The sequence below is a fragment of the Salmo trutta genome, chromosome 12 (genome assembly GCF_901001165.1).
Source record: "Salmo trutta chromosome 12, fSalTru1.1, whole genome shotgun sequence".
Taxonomy (NCBI): domain Eukaryota; kingdom Metazoa; phylum Chordata; class Actinopteri; order Salmoniformes; family Salmonidae; genus Salmo; species Salmo trutta.
The window spans coordinates 7,184,203-7,206,074 of NC_042968.1; the positions used below are offsets into that span (position 1 = coordinate 7,184,203).

Sequence of the window (21,872 nt, forward strand, 5' to 3'; positions counted from 1 at the left end):
GATTAGTAGGACACGTGACATCCCGGCAAAATTTTTTTTTTTAAATAAACCCTACAATCTCTCTCAATGTTATTTTAAACCTAACCAAAAAGCTTTTTTTTCCTCCCATTAATACTATGATATAGCCCATTTTGACTGTGGTGCCTGTTGTTCAAATGTATCTGCTAGAATGGTCCCGACTGCCTTCCAGTTTAAAACGTTAGAGTATCCATTATATTGACCAGGTAATATCGAGGCCTTCACACTGGAGTGGTGGATAGACTAGCGCCTTTCAAACAGTACCTTCCCAAATAGCTAGAACAGTGCTGCTCTCTGTTGGAGTGGAATTACACACATCTTAACAAGAGTTGTTCCTTTCAATACCATAAGTCTTGTTGCTGATCAATTCCAGAAACATGCCTAAAACTAGACTTTATTTGAAAAACACTTTTTTTTAGCGTTAACAATACTTCCAAATAGTGCATCTAGGGTTGACATCTCAGGTACAGAATGTAGAGAGAATATTTAAATAGAAATCACACTGTGCACCTGAACACAGGTATTGCAGCTTTTAAAGGCAATTTCTGATTGAGCCGACATATGGTGAATAGGATCTCCGCGTGAACATTGCTTTTTAAAAGCCGCAACGCCTACAACCCACGATCGGATTGAAACCTGGCCCTAGTCAGGTCTGTGTGTCATAGGTGTTTTGTGTACGTGAGGAATTACGAATCGTGTGCGCGTGTGTTTCACATACAGATTAAGGAATCATAAGTGCCCAGTGTTTAAATAGGAGAGCCGAGTTCTAACATGGACTTCTATCCTGCCCGGTCTCTCGAGTCCACTGCTTCAGTCCATCCACACGCAGTGTGAATCTGTGATTGTCCCCTAATTTACCACTCAGGTGGATGACGGAATGCATCCGTCAGTCAGACTTGAGTCCTCACAGCACAGTGCTCAGCCATTGAGGAATCTGTGCGTGTCACTAGTTGCATAGTCGACTGTCAGTAGTCCAGTGGAGCCATGAGCAGCTGCAGCTCTTTGAAGGCGCTGCCGTGGCGACCCACCTGGTCGGCCTTGTTCTTCACCACGTCGCTGAGGTTCTTCAGCTGCTTGTAGCATGCCTTGCACTTCTGGTGGCTGGGCTCAAACACAAAAAAACATTCATTCACAATATGCAATGGAAATGGCCTGCCTCACTGTGGCAGAGTCTGAGCAATATTGGATGAATACAGAGCTAGAACCCTTAAAAAATGGTTCTTTAGTGATGGGTTGCATAGCGTAACTCTCCAGGACCAGGATTAGTGACCATTGCTTTAACACACACTACAGTTAGATGGTTAAAAGCACAAGCACGTTTAGGATTTTAAATGGAGCTGAAAACTCACCGTTCCTCCCGTGTTATATCCACTCCAACAGAAGGGGGCGCTGTCAGCGTGTCTGAGATGAGAGGCCAGAAACGCTTCAGGATCAGCTTCAGAGACGTGCAACCCGTCTGCACGTAACTGACCATACGGGGAGAGATGGGTTAACACACATTTATACACACACTTGTTATCACTCATCTCTGCTGTCTCACCTCTCATACTTGCTTTGCAGCAGCTCTTCAATCTGGGGCAGGATAGAGGTACATAGGTCCAGTTTCCATAGCGACCTGGGGGACAGGTCAAATGACTTGATGTCACTGTTAAGAAGGGACATTCATGGTACTCTCACCAACACCAAGAGAGACAGTGAGAGTATACGCGTGGCCTCCTCAGCCAAATAAGATCTGCAGTCATTTGTACACTCACGGTTTGAGGTTAACGATGTTGAGGATGTCCACGACGATCGAGAGATCCTTCATCGAGACCGCAGAGTCCAAGGAGGTCTGAAGACAGAGCAGCAACCACTCAAAAAACACCTAGAGGCAGCCAGTAACATCGCTCCATACTTGACGCCACAAACAGCTAATCAATCAAAACGGATTGTCCGTCAGTTGAAGGTTGTTGTCCGAGTTTAACATTGAAAGTCAAGTAACTATTTATTTCAAGTGATGTTAACACTGCCTGAATCTTGAGCATGGGGGTAATGAGCAATGTGAACAGTGTGTGTTAAGTGCCATACCTTGACGTCCCCGCTGCCCCACACAGCTCTGATGGTGTCCAGGTTCTTGTGTCGGCTGGTGAGCATCACACACATGGTGTCATGGCCCTTTCTGATCTGAGCCAGAGCCTCGTCGTCACCCAGCACACTGGGTCGGTTGTTACGAGCAGGCTAGGACAGAGAGAGTTACAAACGTATATAACCTGGTAAATACACACACCTGTTCAATCATAAAGTTAGGTGTCAATTCCATTTCTGTGCGCATGTGTTAAAACCTATTTAAAAAGGTGGCCATCTTGTTTTTGTCATTTTTGATGCGTACCTCAATATAAACTGGGTGACGATCATTTGAGTAAATTTAAACTGTACTGCTATGGTAGGTTCCACGTTGAGCTGATTTTACATGTTGATATGCATTAAATGACTATTTGTGTTCCATTTCATTCTATACCCAGTTTATCTTATGGTGTTTGTGGTAGAGAAGAAAGTCCAAAGTTAAAGACAGTGGAGATGGCAGAGATGTTCGGTGATGTCAGAGGCTAATAATAGAACTGTACTATTCCACTCTGATCTACTGGCGTCGGCAGTACAGTTTTATTATTAATCATAAATACATTTGAATTTAACCATACAAATTGTGATGTCTTTTGAGTGAAATTTCTCCATGGGAAATGAAACAAACAAGATTGTGTTTGTGTGTGCTATGTATGTATATACACACTCACAGGAAGGAAATCTCCCACGTTGAGTCCTATTGGTTCATTCCTGGAGGAGAGGATGACGCTGGGCTGGGGTTTGGCCTTCGCCATAGCAACGACCGGTGGGGGGGCTGGGTGGGGTGCAGGGGGGTGGTTAGTCGGCGGTCGTGCGGTTACCGCTGGGATGGGACAGGGTGCCGTGGCAACCACGGTAGGCTCCACCCTCAGGACCGGAGTGGACGATGCCACTGGAAGGTTCTTCAACTGGCCGGGCTGCAGTTACACACACACATTAAAAACAAATCTAACTTATTTACATAGAAAAACTCACACAGACCGAGACAATCCCACATTCACACTCGAGCATTACAAAGACAAATCAGTCACACATACAACAGTACAGCTGTACAGTACAAACCTGCTGTCTGTCAGACATAGGAGTCATGAACTCCACCAGCCCTTGGTTAGCCCTCACCACAAAACTCTCTGAGAAAAAGAGAAAAGAGAGAGAGAGAGAGAACTTGAATACGAGTGCCGGAGTCCGGTGAAGCGGACCCAACATGCCCCTTGACGACGGGGGTTCGAGCCCCAGCTCGACCGACCGTCTGTGCCCTTCCTTTCTTTATCATCTCCATTACATGTCTCCCATTCTGTTCTTCTACGTTATAAATAAATAAAATACAAACAACAAAAAGGACTTGTAATATGAAACTCAGGACAGCAACACATCTTATACACACACACACAACAGATCAATGTGATAGCTTTATCACAAACACAAATGTAATACTGCTCACACTAACGGCTTGACAGAAGGGACTCACCATCTTCTAAGGGGGCAGGGAAGGGCTCACTCTTTGGGGGGGTGCGAGCTGGAAGGGGGGGAAACAAGGAGACTTTTAGTATGAAATTCAAGAATGATTAAGACACTGCTAGATGTTAATGTAGTAATACATGCATTCTGCTGTTAGTGTGACCACTGAATAGATAGCAATATAACGTAAGGTGTAATATCAGCCTACAGATGGCGCTCTTTGGCTGGAAGATCTCTTTGTAGTCCTCGGGGTTACGGATCTCGGCGGAGGACTCCTTCTCGTCCTCGCTGCTGGGGCTCCTCCTCTCCCCCTCGGGACTGCGCCGGTCTGACTCAGAACTCTGCTTTACCCTGGAAGAGCACACCCCAAATAGTCTGCTTACTGATACAACGTAAACTAATGGATGCGGTTTTGATGCAGTATTTGCTATATAACATAATGCCATTTTAGCAGCGTGGATACATTTCATATATGGGTGGTCCCGGGAATGGAAGACGCCTGGCATTGCCAGCGGCATCCTCTACCAACTCTCCTACAGTGGACCACATGATTTGAACCGCTACGATTTCAATCAACTCATAGGGGATTTTGTTGAAACAGATTCTGTAGCATATAGGGCCAAATACTAAATCTGAGTTAAGCGTGCCCAGCTCACATTAGGGATAGGATTCGCTCCATAGGCAGTAGAACAGCGGCGTTTGGAAGTGGGCAGTACCTCTGTGTGCTGCAGGTGGTCAGGGGTCGGTCGTAGTTGCGTCGCAGCGTGGATCCTTTCGGGGAGGGCTCTGTGAGCGGCTGGTCATCCTGGATTACGCCTTGGATCACAGAGCCAGACTTCTTCACCCGCGTCAGATCCACCACGTAGGACGAAACATTAGCCAGGTTGTACGACACGCCAATCTTGGAGAGAGAGATGAGAGGGGGGAGGAGAAACAGTAGAGCTAAAAAAAAACACAAGGGGTTGGCTATTGGTAATACTAATAGCAACAGTAACAGTTCCAGTGACAGTAATACATGTAAAACTGGCCTGCTGATGCCACAGAACTACATAAAGAACCCCTAATAGTCATTTAATAAGATCCCGATGGCTCTCACACGCACACACAAGAAAGGTTGCAGTAACACAGTAGTTACGTAGTAATAGTAACATTAAGAGTAACCCCCCCAACAACAACAAAAACACACTAACATTCGCACTTGTCTTTTCCTACTAGCACTGACTTTGCTGGTGACTATTTTGAGGAAAAACGTACTTACAATGACTGAAAAGTGGTTGTCTCACCTAGCTATCTTAAGATGAATGCACTAACTAAGTCGTTCTGGATAAGTGTCTGCTAAATGACTCCAATGTAAAATATTTAAAAGTAATGTCATGGTCACACACCAGCTGGTGGTTGCAGATAGCCAGGTCTTCCACCTTGCCCCAGCCCACTGGCACCACATCAAAGCAGCGGTCGGGCTCCCAGCCATACACACGGAGAGAGTCCACAGCTCCACTGTACAGACAGCAGCCATCCAGGTTAAAGGCCAGACACCTGGAGAGAGAAATGGGGGAGAGGAAAAAGGATGTAGGGATAGTTTATATACACGGTATAGAATGTTAGTTGCATCTGAACTTCTAATATCGTGGTGTCCCGCCAACCACACTTGTTAGTAGCGAAGGTAGCCCTCACCTGACTGGTCCCATCTCTCCCTCTGAAGAGCCAATCATCTTGAACTTTTCCAGATCCCACAGTTTGATGGTCCTATAGGGAACAGACATACACACACAGCTGTGATGAAGCCAGTGGAAAACACAGCCATCCTTAAGGCATTCCACTTTAGTAATACATATTTATTTACTATTTTTCACCCCAGAGTGTGTGGATACAATACCTGTCAGAGCTGCCTGACGCTAGCAGATACTCGTTGGGGTGGAACTGGATGATGTTGATGGCTCCGGTGTGTGCTGTAAACTCTGTGATCATCTTCCCTGCAGTCAGGTCCCACAGCTAGGACACACAGGTCAAAGGTCAATATGAGTTCCTGACTGGCACAGCTAGGAATATTTTGATGTTACCCTTTAGAATCAAGTAAGCTGATCCCAGATCTGTGCCTATAGAAGGAGAACGTCTATGCAGAGGGGTATACCACAAAGCAGGACCAATGAGTTAGTTAGCCAGCTGACTATGATAAACAACCAGAAATAACTATACATTTTCTGGTTCATTAAAAAAGTTAAACTTAGATATGTGTTTTTGGTTGTTGTCAATTAGGCCATGCCCATTTCAAGCTTATTTTCCAAAAAAAGTTATGTCAGAATACTTAGCCAAGTTAGCTGGCTAACTCATTAATCCTGGTTTGTAGAAAACCCCTCTGAACATAAGGATGAGCGTATACAATAGGGCTCTGCAACCCTGTTCCTGGAGAGCTGCCGTCCTGTAGGTTTTCGCTCAAGACCCAGTTGTAACTAACCCGATTCAGCTTATCAACCAGCTAATTATTAGAATCAGTTGCGCTAGATTAGGGTTGGAGCGAAAACCTACAGGACGGCAGCTCTCCAGGAACTGGGTTGGAGAGCCCTGGTTTACAAACTGACCAGTCATGTGAGATGAGAAACATGTGAAAGCAAGCTTCTGACAATGTGCAGGTGGGTTCATACCTTGATGGTGCTGTCATCACTAGCAGAGGCCAACCATTTCCCATCTGGACTGAAGGCCAGGCACCTCACTGCCTGAGTGTGACCCTGCACAAGCACATTATGCCATATGAAATTGATATATAAACACCGGGCCCCCTACTCCTGTCCAGACGCTCAGTCCCCAGCCCCTCCTCCCCAGGCCAGACAAGATAGTGTTTACCGTCTCACTGTAATCCCTGGCTTAGTCTTGGTGCCAGACATAGACACACAGCAATTAGTGCTGATTAGCAGACCCACTCCCAACATAATCAGCCAGCAGGCCGCTCATAGACAGTGTGGGGGGGGGGCTTTAGCCGATAATTAACCTTGGTTCTCTTCAGTTGGGTATAAATTATACACGGGCACAAGTCTTACCTTGTACCTGAACACACAGCCCTTTCTCCGTACATCCCACAGCTGAAAGAGAAAAACTCTATTTAAGCACAATATCACATACCAATCCACATACAGTACCAGTCAAAAGTTTGGACACACCTATTCATTCAAGGGCTTTTCTTTATTATGATCATTTTCTACATTGTAGAATAATAGTGAAGACATGCAAACTATGAAATAACACATATGGAATCATGTAGTAACAAAAAAAGTCAAACAAATCTAAATATATTTTAGATTCTTCAAAGTAGCCACCCTTTGCCTTGAGGACAGCTTTGCACATGCTTGGCATTCTCTTAACCAGCTTCATGCTTTTCCAACAGTCTTGAAGGAGTTCCCGCATATGCTGAGCACTTGTTGGCTGCTTTTCCTTCACTCTGCAGTCCAACTCATCCCAAACCATCTCAATTGGGTAGAGGTCAGGTGATTGTGGAGGCCAAGTCATCTGATGCAGCACCATCACTCTCCTTCTTGGTCAAATAGCCCTTACACAGCCTGGAGGTGTGTTTTAGGTCATTGTCCTGTTGAAAAACAAATTATAGTCCCACTAAGCACAAACCAGATAGGATGGCGTATCGCTGCAGAATGCTGTGGTAGCCATGGTGGTTAAGTGTGCCTTGAATTCTAAATAAATCACAGACAGTGTCACCACCAAAGCACCATCACACCTCCTCCTCCATGCTTCACAGTGGGAACTACATATGCGGAGATCGTCCGTTCACCTACTCTTCGTCTCACAAAGACATGGCAGTTGGAACCTAAAATCTCAAATTTGAACTCATCAGACCAAAGGACAGATTTCCACCGATCTAACTTCCATTGCTTGTGTTTCTTGGCCCAAGCAAGTCTCTTCTTCTTACTGGTGTCCTTTAGTAGTGGTTTCATTGCAGTAATTCAACCATGAAGGCCTGATTCACGCATTCTCCTCTGAACAACTGTTGTTTCCCTTTGCTTATTTGAGCTGTTCTTGCCAAAATATGGACTTTTACAAAATAGGGCTATCTTCTGTATACCACCCCTACCTTGTCACAACACAACTGATGAGCTCCAATGCATTAAGAAGGAAAGAAATTCCACAAATTAACTTTAAACAAGGCACACCTGTTAATTGAAATGCATTCCAGGTGACTACCTCATGAAGCTGGTTGAGAGAATGCCAAAAGTGTGCAAAGCTGTCATAAAGGAAAAAAGATTTGAAAAATCTCAAATATATTTTGATTTGATTAACACTTTTTTGTTTACTACATGGTTCCATTTGTGTTATTTCATAGCTTTGATGTCTTCACTATTATTCTACACTGTAGAAAATAGTAAAAATAAAGACAAACCCTGGAATGAGTAGGTGTGTCCAAACTTTTGACTGGTACTGTACATAGTAGAGTTCTTAACAACACTCAATCATGCAGCACACATACACACCTTGATGTTGGTGTCCATGGAACCAGATGCCAGGTATTCCCCAAACGGGTGGAAGTCCAAGCTACAGATATTGGCCTTGTGTCCCATTAGAGTTCTTAGGACTGGGATAAAATAGCAAAACATTGTTATGGCATTCTCAGAACTGGTAGCCTAGGTCTAGTTGATTCTAGTAGAAACACATCTCCACATCCCACACGCCTAACCTCCCCATACACACACACACAACATATAGGAGAAATGCAGTCTCACTCTTTGCAGCCTCCAGGTCCCACACGCGCAGTGATCCGGACTGTGAGCCAGCCACCACCTGCTCCTCAGAGTTATTAAACTTCACACACTCTACTGGGTTATTATGGCCTGTCAAACTCTGAGAAAGAGACAGGGAGAGAGGGAAAGAGAAAGGGAGAGGGGACGAGAAGGTGGGAGAGAGGTGGAAATACAAGTTTTAGTTACAGGCAGCAGAAATAAGCAGAGATCAAACTGTACACACACACTTCTTCCCTAAAGGTCTGACTAGTCTGTACCATGATGCAGTTGGGTTTGCTGACTGCCCAGATGTTGACTCGGCAGTCCTCTCCCCCAGTGGCTAGCAGACGGCCTGAGTTCTTCCCCAGGGCCAGACACGCCACACTACTGGAGTGGGCTACAATCTCCTCTGGAACAAAAAAAACAATCCACAACACACCAGGATTAACCTCTGGGTCCATGAAACCAATAAGATTGGGGTCTGGAAAGGGTGAGTGAAATGGAGACTACTCACGTAATCTCCATGATGTTTTGGTGGTGTTGGCCACAGCCATGGTGATTCTTGGGCATCCAACACTCAAAGGAGTGTTATTAGTCACACAGAGCGAACTGCGTCAGGTGTGTTGACTGTATGATGAGACCTTTAGCTTCTCTCCAATGAAAAAACAAGAGGCAAAGGGGAAATACTTTGTATGACAAATTGTTGATGGTGGCAGAAGAGACATATAAAATGTGAACTTCATGCTTCATGTCCCCTGTTGGCTTCTCTTGAAGCTGAGGGAGGATGCAAACAAAATAGAAACTGTTTAAACCAGCTAATTATTACACGATAGATAGTCGAATCTACGCTATTGGGGTTAGCAAACTGGTTCGCTAGCAGGCTGTTAACTTAGCTAGCTAACGTTAGCTGGCTATGTACTGTTAACTAGCTTAAACGAAACAAACAAAAGTAACGCGTTATTTCGGGCTGCAATATAGGCAAATGTCATAGCTAGCTAACAGGTATTTGCATGACTAAGGCAGGTAGTAAACGCCATTTCGATGGTTAAACAGTTTGCTTGAACTTTATTAGCTAGCTACTAGCTAGCTAAATTAGCATAACTTGCTAACGTTAACAGCTCAATTAGCTAGCTACTTAGATTGCTCGTCCTGGGCAGGGCAAAATATAATACAGAACATACCTGCATTTTAAGCTAACTGCCACCAGACTATCTCTAGCTATGATTGGTGAAAAGAGAATGGTTAAGACCGAAATCAGTAGCTAGCTAGTTGATGCCAACTACTAATCTGCTTTCTGTCTGGCTCCTTCAGTCCTTGTTGTTGATATCATGTTAGTGTGGCTGCTTGCGACCCAGTCTACACTTGCAGCTTAGCAACTGGGCCTTCGATGAGATCACTTATTTACTTCCGGATGTTCAGGGGACACGTGACTACTCAAAACCCGCACACACAGCCTGAAAACTTGCCCATTTTTTTCAGCAGCAATATAACAGTTGCCACATTTAGCAAATAAACACTTTTCCCATAACGTTGTCGAGGAACTTATGAATGTCGACGTAACGACGAAATAATACAAAAATCCATCAAAATAATAATGTTTGGCAGCTAACGTGACTAATAAAGGAATTTGAATATGTCGCAAGAGAAAAGATCATTCGCTCTTATTTTAAACTCGCCACATCGTTTTCCATCAGTCGATGTCGATTTAACTCCCGAGTGGCGCACCGGTCTAAGGCACTGCATCTCAGTGCTAGAGGCGTCACCATAGACCCTGGTTCGATGTATCACAACAGGCGGAGTTTTGGGAGTCCCATAGGGCTGCGCAGAATTGGCCCAGCGCCGTCCGGGTTAAGGTTTGTCCATGGTAGGCCGTGATTTTAAGTAAGAATTTGTTCTTAACTGACTTGCCTAGTTAAATAAAGATTCAATAAAATAAATAACTGTTCATTGTAAAACAAAAAAATCCCTTATGTGCATAACTATAGATAAATCCGACAGGAGAGTTTGAGGGAAGAAACTTGGACAGAGGACCTCGAAATCTCTGTACAAGAAACACTTGGCTAACCATCAAAATAATGTTAGGCTATTTTCTGGCAATTGTGCCATTATTGTATGCCTGATGTTAAGACTACAAACCATTAGAAATTGCCAATTTGCAAGGTTGACTTGTAATTTCAATAGGCATAGGCTAGGCCTACTAAAATCTGGGTTTATGGTTGTAATTAAACTTTGCCATGGTTTGGTTAGCTACAATGGCAAGAAAAAGTATGTGAACCCTTTGGAATTACCTGAATTTCTGCATAAATTGGGCATAACATTTTATATGATCTTCATCTAAGTCACAACAATAGACAAACACAGTGTGCTTAAACTACTAACACACAAATTATTGTATTTTTCTTGTCTATATTGAATACATCATTTAAACATTCACAGTATATGTTGGAAAAGGTATGTGAACCCGTAGGCTAATGACTTCTCCAAAAGCTAATTGGAGTCGGGAGTCAGCTAAAACCTGTCCAATCAATGAGACGAGATTGGAGATGTTGGTTAGAGCTGTCCTGCCCTATCAAAAACACTCACAAAATTTGAGTTTGCTATTCACAATAAGCATTGCTTGACGTGAACCATGCCTCGAACAAAAGAGATCTCAGAAGACCTAAGATTAAGAATTGTTGACTTGCATAAAGCTGAAAAGGGTTACAAAGGTATCTCTACAAGCCTTGATGTTCATCAGTCCATGATAAGACAAATTGTCTATAAATGGAGAAAGTTCAGCACTGTTGCTACTCTCCCTAGGAGTGGCCGTCCTGTAAAGATAACTGCAAGAGCACAGCGCAGAATGCTCAATGGGGTTAAGAAGAATCCTAGAGTGTCAGCTAAAAACGTACAGAAATCTTTGGAACATGCTAACATCTCTGTTGACGAGTCTACGATATGTAAAACACTTAACAAGAATAGTGTTCATGGGAGGACACCACAGAAGAAACCACTGCTGTCCAAAAAAAAACATGGTGGCACGTCTGAACACGTCTAAAAGAGCACCTGGATGTTCCACAGCGCTACTGGCAAAATATTATGCGGACAGATGAAACTAAAGTTGAGTTGTTTGGACGGCACTATGTGTAGAGAGAAAAAGGCACAGCACACCAACATTAAAACCTCATCCCAACTGTAAAGTATGGTGAAAGGAGCATCATGGTTTGGAGCTGCTTTGCTGCCTCAGGGCCTGGACAGCTTGCTATCATCGACAGATTTCCCAAGTTTATCAAAACATTTTGCAGGAGAATGTAAGGCTATCTGTCTGCCCATTGAGGCTCAACAGGGGTGATGCAACAGGACAATGACCCAAAATACAGAAGTAAATCAACAACAGAATGGCTTCAACAGAAGAAAATACACCTTCTGGAGTGGCCCAGTCAGAGTCCTGACCTCAACCCGATTGAGATGCTGTGGCACGACCTCGAGAGAGCAGTTCACACCAGACATCCCAAGAATATTTCTGAACTGAAACAGTTTTGTAAAGAGAGATGGTCCACAATTCCTCCTGATCGCTGTGCAGGTCTGATCCGCAACTACAGAAAACATTTGGTTGAGGTTATTGCTGCCAAAGGAGAATCAACCAGTTATTAAACCCATGGGTTCACATACTTTTTCCACCCTGCACTGTGAATGTTTACACGGTGTGTTCAATAAAGACATGAAAACGTATAATTGTTTGTGTCATTAGTTTAAGCAGACTGTGTTTGTCTATTGTTATGACTTAGATGAAGTTCAGATCAAATTTTATGACCAATTTAGGCAGAAATCCAGGTAATTCCAAAGGGTTCACATACTTTTTCCACCCTGCACTGTGAATGTTTACACGGTGTGTTCAATAAAGACATGAAAACGTATAATTGTTTGTGTCATTAGTTTAAGCAGACTGTGTTTGTCTATTGTTATGACTTAGATGAAGTTCAGATCAAATTTTATGACCAATTTAGGCAGAAATCCAGGTAATTCCAAAGGGTTCACATACTTTTTCTTGCCACTGTATATGCAGGTGGCCTATAGTCTACAGTAGCCTAGGCATGATGTAAAATGAACGATTTAGCAGCTTGCTAAATTCAAATTGACAGACTCATTTATTTAACATGAATAGCGAGGCAATTTCAAGGTAAGAAGTGCTTCTGCTGCCCAATAGCCTGCTGGAATAGTCTACTGAGGATGGCGTTGTAATTTAAATCACTAATAATTTAATTTAAATCATATATTAATTATGGATATTACCTGAATAGGTCTATGCTTGTCAACAACAGACAGGTTTTAATTTTTTTTTTTTACCTATAGCCTAATCTGACTGACTGTTACCTTCAATATAATGCATTCTAACAACATCTGATGCAATTGCGATAGAACTGTGACAATATTCACAATGGATAACTTCCAACTTCATTAACTAAACAGCCATTGATAATTGCATAATAACACAAGGCTACAACAACAAACTGAAGTTATAGGCAATTTATTAAATCCGTTTGCCAGCTCCAGGTAGGCTACACAAGTGGCAAAAATGTATTTGCAATGACTCCAGTGATATCATTTCAACATATTTATTGTATGAAATGGTAGGATATAGTAGCCTACATACAAATTGATAGGCTACTTAATGGCCAACATATCTAGTGGCACAGCTAGTGGGGAGGACACATAAATATATTTTTTTATCCAATCGGAAAAACGCGTCAAACAGCCAACCCGACCGCTCGTTGTCGTCCGCTTGGCCCTAAAGCCCTCCACTCCCTCGTTTTGTATCACATTCCAATGATAAAACTGGGGGGGGACAAAAATGCAATTTCAGAATGTGGCCCCAGCCCCAGCGAAAGTTGCACCCCTGGATGTATCCCTCTCCACATTCAATATCCGTTTCATTGTGGCCTTTTGGCCATATCAGAAGCACGCGAGGGAGTTCCTTAGCTTCCATTTCACATTTCCACCCACGCAGCACTCCAGACCCAAGAACCGAGGATTCGCATAATGCACTCTAGAGCACCTAGTTGTTTTCCGGTGCATTGTCACCTTATTTCTTGATGCGCATCAGTTCTAGCGCGTTAATATGTTTTATGGAAAGAGGGTTAGAAATATGTCTTCATAATAACATTCTAAATAGCCTACCTACAACTGGTAAAAAGTTGTCATGACTGTCTCACTCATGTGACTCAGCTGCAGCACTCAGTCTCAACATACACCTATCCCTCCGGCCTTCCTCACCACTCACTCACGGTTGACTCAGCAACAGGCTGCTTCACTACCTGATAGTCAGCAGCAGGTCACAGTGAAATATATATTTTTAAGAAAAAGGCCATGACGGCCATGGTGCAATTTAGACGTAGCCCAAAAACCTGCAACCCGTGACCAATACATTTTCGTAGCAGGTTAGGAGAGCATTTTCACAAACCCTAACACTGTTCAGTCTCCTAACCTGCTATGAAAATGCAACTTCGGTATCGAAGTGGCGTTAAGTGTTTCCCTGAAGTTCATGTTCAGACTATGAACAGAGAAAGTGGTCCATAGAAATACAGGGATTGTGCAAAAATGTTTACAATCTCTTTTTGAATTGGAAGCATTGTGAAGCAAGCTCCATTAAAGCGGCAATCTGCCGTTGAAACAATAAGAGGGCAACACACCCGTTTTGGTAAAAAGCTGAAGGATGGGGCTGGAGAAATGTAACCACACTCAAATTCACAGACAGATATGGATGCAAGGACTGACCATCCATGATATCAACATTATAGTTTTAACCGTGTTTTGAGGCTCTAGTGTTTACAAACATTGGCATAAAACAAGCTTATATTTTGGGTTCGAATGTAGCACGGCAGTTGAACTAAGCTCATGAGGCATTTGTAAGTTATATGATGTGTACATATCATTAATTTCATTTTAAAATGGATGTAGCAACAGCCTTTAAGGTCACATGACCATACGGATCATTTTCCAAATAAAAGTCCCCCCAAATTCGTTTTACTTGAACGTTAAAACTTTTACACTACGTTTTCTGATTTAAAATCGTGAAAAGGTTACTTTAATATACATTTTATTGAAAACACAAACAATACTTTGACTTTTGGGCATAGATGTTTGCTTTCTACATTGAAATACAGATCAAAGCTAGTAAATGTAATTGTTAAATCGTTATGGGGGAAAAAACAGACAAAATGAGACCTCAGACAGGTTGTTTTTATACTGAAATCAATTTAATCATATGTACATTAAGACTTTGTAGCAACAATATCTAGGCTTACAAAGTTGTTGGCTGATCGTAAAAAGGCAGACTTTTCTGAAGAGAACAACCACCATGTTAGCCCTGCATTGACATGCTTACATTGTATAGGCATATTGATTACACAAGTTGCTGCCAGTGCAGCAATATATACTTCCATTTCATTTGTGTATTATTCAAATATGATTTTGGCAAAGCCAGAACAGCAGTCATAGGTCATAGCCCCATTCCGAGCACCTTGTCAATGACTCAGGCAATAACTCACTCACGGGGGATGCATTAGCTACAGGAAGCTGTTTTCTACGATCTACCCTCCATCGCTCCCCTTTTGCGGATCTGAGACGACAGTTCTATCACATATGCAAAAGGGAGTGATGACACAGCCTGGGTCATTAGGTTGGGAGATGGGGAGAAAGAAACAGAACAAAATACTGATTTCACACCAAGATGGCTACACATCACAAAAGGTATACTACTAAAGCGCCTTTATAACGCATTCATACCCCTTGACTTATTCCACATTTTGTTGTGTTAGACGGAATTCAAGATGGATTAAATAGATTTGTTCCCCCTCATACATCTACAAACAATACCCCATACTGACAAAGTAAAAACATGTTTTTAGACATTTCTACAAATGTATTGAACATGAAATACAGAAATATCTAATTTACATAAGTATTCATACCCCTTGGTCAATACTTTGTAGAAGCACCTTTGGCAGCGATTACAGCTATGAGTATTTCTGGGTAAGTCTAAGAACTTTACACACCTGGATTGAGCAACATTTGCCCATTCTTCAAAAGATTATTCAAGCTCTGTCAAATTGGTTGTTGATAATTGCTATACATTCGACAACCATTTTCAGGTCTTGCCATAGATTTAAGTCAAAACTAACTTGGCCACTCAGGAACATTCACGGTCTTCTTGGTAAGCAACTCCAGTGTATATTTGGCCTTGTGTTTTAGATTATTATCCTGCTGAAAGGTGAAATCACCTCCCAGTGTTTGGTGGAAAGCAGACTGAACCAGTTTTTCCTTTAGGACTCTGCCTGTGCTTAGCAACATTCCATTCCCAAGCATAACACATCACATTTATTTAGGACAAAAAGTTAATTGCTCTGCCACATTTTTTGCATTATTACTTTAGTGCCTTTTTTGCAAAAATGTTTTGGAATATTTTTATGCTGTGCAGCTTTTCACTGTCAATTTGGTTAGTATTGTGGAGTAACTACAATGTTGTAAACATTTGGCCTTTTTCCAATAGCCGCCCTTCTATGCGAGGCATTGGAAATCCTCCCTGGTTGTTGTGGTTGAATCTGTGTTTGAAATTCACTGCTTGACTGAGGGACCTTACAGATTATTGTATTTGTGGGATACAGAGATGCAAGGTAGTCATTCTAAAATCATGTTAAACACTATTATTGCCTACAGAATGAGTCTATGCAACTTGTGACTTGTTAAGCACATTTTTACTCCTAAAATTATTTAGGCTTGCCATAACAAAGGGGGTTGAATAATTAACAAGACATTTCAGATTTTCATTTTTAATTAATTTGTAAATTAAAAAAAAACAATCCCACTTTGACATTATGGGGTATCACGTGTAGGCCAGTGACAAAATCTCAATTCAATAAATCTTTTAGTTCAGGCTGTATTGACAAAAACGTGGAAAAAGTTCAAGGGTCTGAATACTTCCTGAAGGCACTGTATATTTCCTTTTGCTTATTTATGCTGTGAAGAAATGCACTTGAAATGTTAATGCATATACACGATTGTTATTGTTTGTAATCAAATAATTTGTTCAGCATTGCGAAGGATGGGAGCGATGACGATGATCAGGGCCGAGATACAATCCGATCGCGGATTTAGACAATGCGCCATTTATACTGAACAAAAATATAAATGCAACATGAAACCATTTTACTGAGTTACAATTCAAATAAGGAAATCGGTCAACTGAAATAAATTCATTTGGCCCAAATCTATGGATTTCACATGACTGGGAATACAGATATGCATCGGTTGGTCACAGATACCTTTAAAAATAAAAATGCAGGGGAGTGGATCAGAAAACCAGTCAGTATCTGGTGTGACCACAGCGCAGCGCGACACATCTCCTTTGCATAAAGTTGATCAGGCTGTTGATTGTGGCCTGTGGAATGTTGTCCCACTCCTCTGCAATGGCTGTGCGAAGTTGCTGGATATTGGCGGAAACTGGAACACGCCATCGTACATGTCGATCCAGAGCATCCCAAACATGCTCAATGGGTGACATGTCTGATGAGTATGCAGGCCATGGAAGAACTGGGCCATTTTCAGCTTCCAGAAATTGTGTAAAGTGCTGAAACATGAGGTGATGGCAGTGGATGAATGGCATGACAATGGGCCTCAAGATCTCGTCACGGTATCTCTATGCGTTCAAATTGCCATCGATAAAATACAATTGTGTACGTTGTCCGTAGCTTATGCCTGCCCATACCATAACCCCACCGCCACTCCGGAGCACCCTGTTCACAATGTTGACATCAGCAAACCCCTCGCAAACACAAAGCCATACACGTTCACTGCGGTTGTGAGGCCAGTTGGACATACTGCCAAATTCTCAAAAATGACGTTGGAGGCGTCTTATGGTAGAAATTAACATTCAATTCTCTAGCAGCAGCTCTGGTGGACCTTTCTGCAGTCAGCATGCCAATTGCATGCTCCCTCAAAACATGAGACCTCGGTTTGACAAAACTACACATTTGAGTCGCCTATTTCATTGTCCTCAGCCCAAGGTGCACCTGGGTAATGACCCTGCTGTTTAACCAGCTTCTGCTATGCCACACCTGTCAGCTGGATGGATTATATTGGCAAAGGAGAAATGCTCATTAACAGGTATGTAAACAAATTTGTGCTCAACATTTGAGAGAAATAAGCTTTTTGTGCGTATGGAACATTTCTGGGGATCTTTTATTTCAGCTCATGAAACCAACACTTTACATGTTGCGTTTATTTTTGTTCAGTGTAAACGTCCTTTCCGATTGAGCCGACATATGCAGCATTAACAGTGAATATAGTCTCCGCGGGAACATTGACTTTAAACGGTGCATTGCGGACAATGCACAACCGGATTTAATTTCAACCTTCCCAACTCCAAATCAACACCTAAGCACCGAACCCTATGCACCTCATGTAGATCTGAAATAAATAGCTGTAAAAGGAGCTCTAGACCAAGTTCCCCCTTGGTCTAGAGTAACACCTAGGTGGTTGTTGCTAGTTGTCTATTTGGAATTGGGCATGAGTGTGTGATCTGATGAGCAGTGTCTAAAATAAAATGTCTGCCATAGGGTAAGATCACCACTTCCTTTACACTAGTTCAGATGAAATTGATGTGATACATAGACCTAGATTATGAACAATTGAATGTAAACAAATTACAGGCCAAGGTATATGACATGTATTGGTGGTGATGTCATCAGCCCAACAAGGACGATTTCCTCTCCAGGTGTAAAGAAAACGGGATAGGGATATAGGGGAGAGGAAGGATGAGGGATAGGGCGAAAGAGGAAAACCCACAGGGTCCAGTTCAGTTCTTTATCCATACCTGGATGTCTTTGGGTACACATCAAAAGTTCCTCCTGAATAACTTAACTGTTGAGTTCCTGGCTGTCTGTATTTAGATTCATTCTGCGTATAGAAATACTGCGGCAGTCGGCCAAGTTAGAATCTCTTCATCTGTCTGCGCTCCTGTCGTCTCTGCTTCTTCTCATTCACCTCCTCTGGGGCGGCACCAGGGGTCTCGGCCGAAAACCAGGGGCCTAGGAAGTTCACCCACAGCAGGAACATTGCACGGGCCGGGGCCTGACGCATACAGATTGATTAAGAGATCAACGAGGTCCATAAGAAAGGGAAAATAAACAACCAAAGAGAGGGTACAGCAAGTATGGGATAAACTCTTACCAGCAGCCAAAGGTACCAGAAATAGGAGGAGATGGTGCTGAGCACTTGTAATATGGCAGTTAGCAGGATAACATCCTTCAGATGCCTATAATGACAAAGAATCCATCATGACGCACCACACTACCATTATAGCTTTGAGAGATGTACCCTTGAAGGGAGATAAGGGTACCATTGTTACATGCATGTTGAACATGCTGTAATACTCAGCAATTCTCCCCATCACACACACACACACACACTGTATGTTTGCACACTCATGTTCATGGAAACAAACACTCCTGCTGTGTGAGCACTCACTCTGCCATCCCCTGCTCCATGTTCAGATCTATTCCTCCGTCCAGTAGACTCCCATCCTCACCAAACACTGCTTTGGCCATGGCAGTCATGGAGCGGTAACTGCCCACATACACTGCTAGCGCAAACACCAGCGCAAACTACAGGGGTGGGAGAAGGAGATGGAGGAAGGAAGAGAGACAGGGGGAATGAGACAGTGGGGGGAGAAACCAAGAAGGGAGGAGCGAGGGAGAAGGAGGAACGAATAAAGTTAGCGATCCGCAATCGTCCCAGTTTTACTGCTCAACAGCAGAGGAGCCATCAATGTCAATAACATGCACAGAATGAACTCGCTCACCCATGTCCAAAACGTTGAAGAGCTATAGAAGACCAAGAGGTTTAACGCAGTGTATATCGCCTGGGAGAGAAACAAGTGTCAGGTGCTGTACTAGTCACAATTCCCATTCAAAAGGTAACATTGACAAGGAAGATGGTGTCTTACGTTGGCTCCCAAGATTACTCTGGTGTAGAACTTGAGTGTCGCCTCATTACCCTCGTAGATTTGCTTCTTGCCTTTAGTACCGACCTTACCTTTGGGCTATGTGCATTAGAAAGGCAGGCTGTTAGTGTAGTCAACATTGCATGGACTTCATAAGTAAGATAGCTTACTAGCATCAATATGGAGACAGGCTGTGTAGGGTTTGTTCACTAACGTTGGCTCAGTTTATCATTCTATTAAATGAATTAGTCAACAGGTACTCATAACTGAGGGTGAGTTAGTTGCTATGGTGTTATAACGCATAGTAGACTCGTTATCCTATGCGGTCTGCCCAACCTGAAACATACGCAGATCAAAGATTCTCCTACCGCCATTAGTTCCTTAACCCTGTGCTGCTGCTCCTTTCACGTACGCGTGGTAGGTACTTTTTTGACATCGACTTGTACAGTATTCGAGCAATTTAGACGGACCGTTATAAGACAGGCTTGACGTTCAACTGTGACGAGCGCTCAATAAAGGTAACGCATCAGCGTTTAAGAATGACACTTCCGGCGCAGGAAAGACGTCACTAATTCAAATGTGTTTGAACTTTGCAAAAGGACTTTGTTGCCATCTGGCGTCGTGAACGTGAATGCATTCAACTACAGTGGTTGTAGTTATTGCACAATTTTTGTAATTTACAAAATATAACAATAGGCCAACTCAACCAGAACCACTTTGACAGCCATGCCTGACAATAACTATATAGATTCAAAATAAAACATAAGCCAATCAACCATATAAACCTGCATCAAACATGGTGCCAGGTAGATGTTGATCATGAGATCAGCTCCACTCCATACTAGCAGTGTGCAGTGGAAGAACAGCTTCACTGGGCATCTGGCCTGCAGAGTTCAGTACTACCGCACTCTGTCCTGTTGGGTTAGGTCTGACTGATTCGAAAGTGTATTTCTATACATTCACCACTTGAGGTCAACAACTCATAAGACAATCTTTGAATGATCACATTTTGATGAAGCCCTGACCACTGTAGTGAAGTAAATAGAATTGTGACCATGTAAAATTTGTGTATAAATGTTGACCACATCACTTAATTTTTTGCATTTTTAATCCCTGAAAACAAAGATTTCCCAAGGGCTCGGGATTTAACCAAGTCAGATCACTGCATGGCGCAGGGATGAAGCCAGCCATATCAGGAGCGGTTGAAACCTGGAAAACAATGCATAATGATCAATAAAGTATAACCTCCTCTAATATTAGGAATTTACCGCCTTAATTTTCATTTTATTTCACCACTGGTATTTTATCACCACCATTACCTGCATAACTTGGACTGATAGAGGATCAGTTTTGATTGCCTGCAAACACATTAAAACCATAAATGCAGTGTGAGTAAACCGTTAGTGTACCTCTTGCCAGGGTCTTCAGTAGTTTGGTCAGACTGGGTAGTATCTGCTGTGGACAAATCCTTAGATGCTTGGGTCACGTCTGGCTTCAATGGGCTCATGGTCATCACAACATACTATTTTCATAATTTTCTTCAGGGTTCCCTTCCAGGTCAGTCCCAGCAGGAGTTACCAGGGTCAGGTCTGATTGCTCTGGGAGTGGTATAGCAGCACCCTCATCATGACTTCCAGGGTGGCCTTCATCAGGGTTCATTGATGCCCATGGTACAGGCACCCGCAGCTGGGGTAACCTCTGTCTGGGGAGAGGCTGGAGAGAGGGCAGCTAACACTCAGTCCAGTCCAAGCTCTTCTCTGTCCTGGCACCCCAATGGTGGAACTAGCTTCCCCCTGAAGCTAGGACAGCAGAGGCTAAATGAATCTAAGATACATTATTCTGAACCAACACTTGCACTTGACATCCAATCCCTCCTTACTAGCACTGACTTTGCTGATAGCTACGTGTACTTACTATGCTTGTGATGTGTGGTGATCCCACCTAGCTATCTTAAAATGAATGCACTAACTGTAAGTCGCTCTGGATAAGTGACTAAAATGTAATGCTGGTGCAGGCAGTTGTACTCTGAGAAGTGTTACTACTGGGTGGATATGTGCTTGTTGGGGGATTAGTGCTTCTGGACACACGGTTAAAACCATGTGGGCCTTACTTCTCATCTTCAGATTGGTCAGGCTTTTTCATGTTTTATTTTTTATTGTTGGACATAAAAGTGTAAAAACACCAGGAAATGAGCTCCAAGTGATTTTAATTTAAGAAATCTGTTCCCAAGTATTCCCATGCATAATAGATAGACACGTGATCATATAAAATATAAGCAAGGTTTGAAATGATTATGTTTTAGTCAAACATATCTGTTTGGGCTTATTGCAGTCAATTTGCAGTCTACAAATTATTTGTAATTATAAACTGGGTGGTTCGAGCCCTGAATGCTGATTGGCTGACAGCTGTGGTATACCACAGGTATGACAAATCATTTATTGTTACTGCTCTAATTACATTGGTAACCAGTTTATAATAGCAATAAGGCACCTCTGTGGTTGTGGTATATGGCCAATATACCTCATTTAAGGGCTGTGTCCAGGCACTCCACCGTTGCGTCGTGCATAAGAACAGCCCTTAGCCATTGTATCTTGGTG

General features: G+C 42.8%; 2 protein-coding genes across 2 annotated transcripts; both read right to left on the reverse strand.

The window, feature by feature from the left end:
* Positions 1 to 385: 385 nt before the first annotated feature.
* LOC115202839 (katanin p80 WD40 repeat-containing subunit B1) lies at positions 386 to 9,953 on the reverse strand. Its single transcript, XM_029766914.1, has 20 exons — positions 9,479 to 9,953; positions 8,812 to 8,944; positions 8,576 to 8,706; positions 8,301 to 8,418; positions 8,052 to 8,152; positions 6,612 to 6,653; positions 6,219 to 6,302; positions 5,453 to 5,568; positions 5,251 to 5,322; positions 4,962 to 5,112; positions 4,293 to 4,477; positions 3,785 to 3,927; positions 3,587 to 3,634; positions 3,181 to 3,248; positions 2,790 to 3,035; positions 2,086 to 2,235; positions 1,773 to 1,849; positions 1,559 to 1,633; positions 1,368 to 1,484; positions 386 to 1,119 (listed from the first exon to the last, which is right to left on the reverse strand). Exons 2-20 carry the CDS (start codon positions 8,849 to 8,851, stop codon positions 984 to 986), a joined length of 2,100 nt encoding a protein of 699 aa, XP_029622774.1. The 5' UTR covers positions 8,852 to 8,944; positions 9,479 to 9,953; the 3' UTR covers positions 386 to 983.
* A 7,563-nt stretch (positions 9,954 to 17,516) lies between these two features.
* LOC115202841 (transmembrane protein 208) lies at positions 17,517 to 19,819 on the reverse strand. The gene is made up of 6 exons (XM_029766915.1): positions 19,644 to 19,819; positions 19,279 to 19,374; positions 19,135 to 19,194; positions 18,801 to 18,937; positions 18,504 to 18,588; positions 17,517 to 18,404 (listed from the first exon to the last, which is right to left on the reverse strand). The coding sequence occupies exons 1-6, from the start codon at positions 19,647 to 19,649 to the stop codon at positions 18,264 to 18,266; spliced, it is 525 nt and encodes a 174-aa protein (XP_029622775.1). The 5' UTR covers positions 19,650 to 19,819; the 3' UTR covers positions 17,517 to 18,263.
* Positions 19,820 to 21,872: the final 2,053 nt, after the last annotated feature.

Bases quoted from the DNA above. Each gene is read 5' to 3' on its own strand.
- LOC115202839 (XM_029766914.1), bottom strand. From the start codon at position 8,851: ATGGCTGTGGCCAACACCACCAAAACATCATGGAGATTAC. The intron at 8,707-8,811 runs GTGAGTAGTCTC...TTTTTGTTCCAG, and splicing joins CAAAACATCATGGAGATTAC to AGGAGATTGTAGCCCACTCC. The intron at 5,569-6,218 runs GTATGAACCCAC...TGTGTGTCCTAG, and splicing joins GTGATGACAGCACCATCAAG to CTGTGGGACCTGACTGCAGG.
- LOC115202841 (XM_029766915.1), bottom strand. The intron at 19,195-19,278 runs GTAAGACACCAT...TTTCTCTCCCAG, and splicing joins GAGTAATCTTGGGAGCCAAC to GCGATATACACTGCGTTAAA. The intron at 18,405-18,503 runs GTAAGAGTTTAT...TGTATGCGTCAG, and splicing joins TCTGGTACCTTTGGCTGCTG to GCCCCGGCCCGTGCAATGTT.